This window comes from Condylura cristata, unplaced genomic scaffold (assembly GCF_000260355.1).
Source record: "Condylura cristata isolate star-nosed mole 26May11 unplaced genomic scaffold, ConCri1.0 scaffold00004, whole genome shotgun sequence".
NCBI lineage: Eukaryota > Metazoa > Chordata > Mammalia > Eulipotyphla > Talpidae > Condylura > Condylura cristata.
Window position 1 is genome coordinate 206,579 of NW_004567105.1, and position 2,179 is coordinate 208,757.

At 73.5% G+C, this 2,179-nt stretch overlaps 1 protein-coding gene across 1 annotated transcript in view; it reads left to right on the top strand.

Moving 5' to 3' along the window:
• HDAC10 (histone deacetylase 10) overlaps positions 1-1,954 on the top strand; it is a 4,694-nt gene extending 2,740 nt beyond the window's left edge. Inside the window, exons 6-13 of the mRNA XM_012735079.1 lie at positions 7-90; positions 177-261; positions 537-628; positions 712-768; positions 951-1,029; positions 1,203-1,385; positions 1,463-1,622; positions 1,748-1,954. Of these exons, the coding sequence (XP_012590533.1) occupies positions 7-90; positions 177-261; positions 537-628; positions 712-768; positions 951-1,029; positions 1,203-1,385; positions 1,463-1,622; positions 1,748-1,758 (751 nt within the window). The 3' untranslated portion in view covers positions 1,759-1,954. The remainder of the gene's footprint in view (positions 1-6; positions 91-176; positions 262-536; positions 629-711; positions 769-950; positions 1,030-1,202; positions 1,386-1,462; positions 1,623-1,747) is intronic.
• Positions 1,955-2,179: the final 225 nt, after the last annotated feature.

The following is a 2,179-nucleotide window of genomic DNA, read 5'->3' on the forward strand; positions in this document are numbered from 1 at the left end:
GGCCAGCCTGCCCGCGCCGCTGGCCCTGGACGCCGCCGCCGTCCGGCAGGAGGAGGCAGCTCCGTGGGGAGAGCTGCAAGCTTGGGCCAGGTGAGCAGAGCGGCCCTCGGGGACCGTGACCTCGCGCACCTGCCTGTCTCCCTGGGCCCACGCGCCCCTCCGCTTGCCCGCCACAGGCCACACGCTGCCCTGACCCAGGCTGAGGCCCTCGCCGCGCTGGGGAAAGCCCTGCGCCTGCTAGACGGGATCCAGGCCCGGCAGGTGGGGGCCCTCTGGCGGCTGGGGGTGGTGGTGGAGCCGGGGGGCCGGCCGGGGTGCTGGGCAGTGAGGCTGCCTGTGCTGGGGACGCACCCTCTCAGGTTGGCCTCCGTGGGGCTCTCGGGCAGCTCCCCATGGCAGATGGCGAGGGGGTGATGGGGAGTACAGCTCCTTGGCACCTGGCCCCAGAGATGGAGTGTAAGGGGGGCAGCGCCATCGACGTGGCCGGGGCCGAAGGGACTGGACGGTCAGCTCCGCTTCGGCCCACCCTCCTGCAGGTGAGCAGCGGCCTGGCAGCCGTCCCTGCACCCGCGGTGGCCGCCTCCCTGGACGTGGCCCTTCAGCGCTGTCTGTCCCAGGGCGCCCAGAGGTGAGCCTCGCCGGGGGCCCTGGTGGGCTGGGCCGGGCTGCTGGGCCCGCTGGGTGCAGCTGGTCCGCCGACTCCCCCTGCAGGCTCTTGTGTGTGGCTGTGGGGCAGCTGGACCCGCCCCCCGCCCTCGCCGACGACGGGTGAGTCTCCGCGCCTGGGTGTCCCTGGCTGCGGTGGGCTCGGGAGCCTGGGCCTGGGGTCCAGCCAGGCAGGCCTCTGCAGCGGGAGCCCTGGGACAACAGAGGAGGGTCTCCGGCCCAGCTGGCCGCTGGCCCGCCCCCTGGGCCACACTTGCACACGTGTCCCTGTTCCCTCCTGGAAGGAGGACTCTGTACCTGAACATCAGGGGCGAGGAGGTGGCTGCGCCGTCCATGTTCCGTGTCTCCATGCCACTGCCAAGGGTGAGTGGTGCAGCCACAGCAGGCAGTGGCCACTCAGCCACACCACTGCTGGCCTGTCCCACCGGCTTCCTGCTGGGACTGCCCATGGGGTTGCCTGGAGACCAGGGAACTGGCCCGGGGCGGCAGGAGAGGCCCCTCAAGGAGGGCGGAGCTAGCCTCTGCCCCGCCCACAGACCACGGGCGGATTCCTGAGCTGTGTCCTGGCCCTGGTGCTGCCCCTGGCCTATGGCTTCCAGCCAGACCTGGCGCTGGTGGTGCTGGGCCCGGCCCACGGCCTGCAGGACCCCAGGGCTGTGCTCCTGGCCGCACTGCTGCAGGCGCCGGCAGGGGGCCGAGTCTTAGTCCTGGTGGAAGAGGTGAGTGGGGCCCGCCGGCCGTGGGGGGCGTGGGGAGAGACCAGGGACTGACCGCCTCTCACTCTGCCCTGGCCCAGGAGTCCACGCCGCAGCTTACAGGGGCCCTGGCGCAGGCGCTGCTTGGGGAGCCACCGCCCAGCCTGGGCGCCTTCTCCCCGGCCTCCCCGGAGGACATGCGGGCCCTGCTGTACCTGAGGGGCCAGCTGGGGCCGCGCTGGGAGCTGCTGCAGTTGGCCGGTGAGGCAGGGGCCCAGGCTGGGCGGGAGTGGGGCCTGCTGGGGCCTGGGCCCCTGCCTGCGAGCCTGTGGGGAGCGCCGCTGCCCGCCGCCGGCCCGCCCCGACCCGCTGCGCGTCTCTCCCAGCCCCGCAGTGAGCGCTGACGCCTGTCAGCCTGAGAGCAGCCAGGGGGGAGTATTCACAGCCCAGGAACCCCGAGAGCGCGTGGCCGGAGCCACCAGCAGCGACTCGACTCGCCACCCAGGCCAACGCAAGGACCGGCCTCCCTCCTGGACCCGCCCCTCCGCGGAAGCCCCGCCCCGGCCCCGCCCCTCCAGCAGTAAACGCCAGTCGAGCGAAACCTGACTCCGCCTCCTCATTGGGCCGCCCCGCCCCTTCGGCCCCGCCCCGCCCCTTCGGCTTCTGGACGTTCCGTCTGCGTCCGGGCCCCAATGGCTCAGCCCGAAGCCTGACACAAGAGAAACCGATTGGCCGGGAGGGCGCCGGGCGTGACGTCAAGCCCCGCCCCTCCGCCCCTTCGGCCCCGCCCCGCGGGGTGGCCTGGCGGTTTGGTCTGG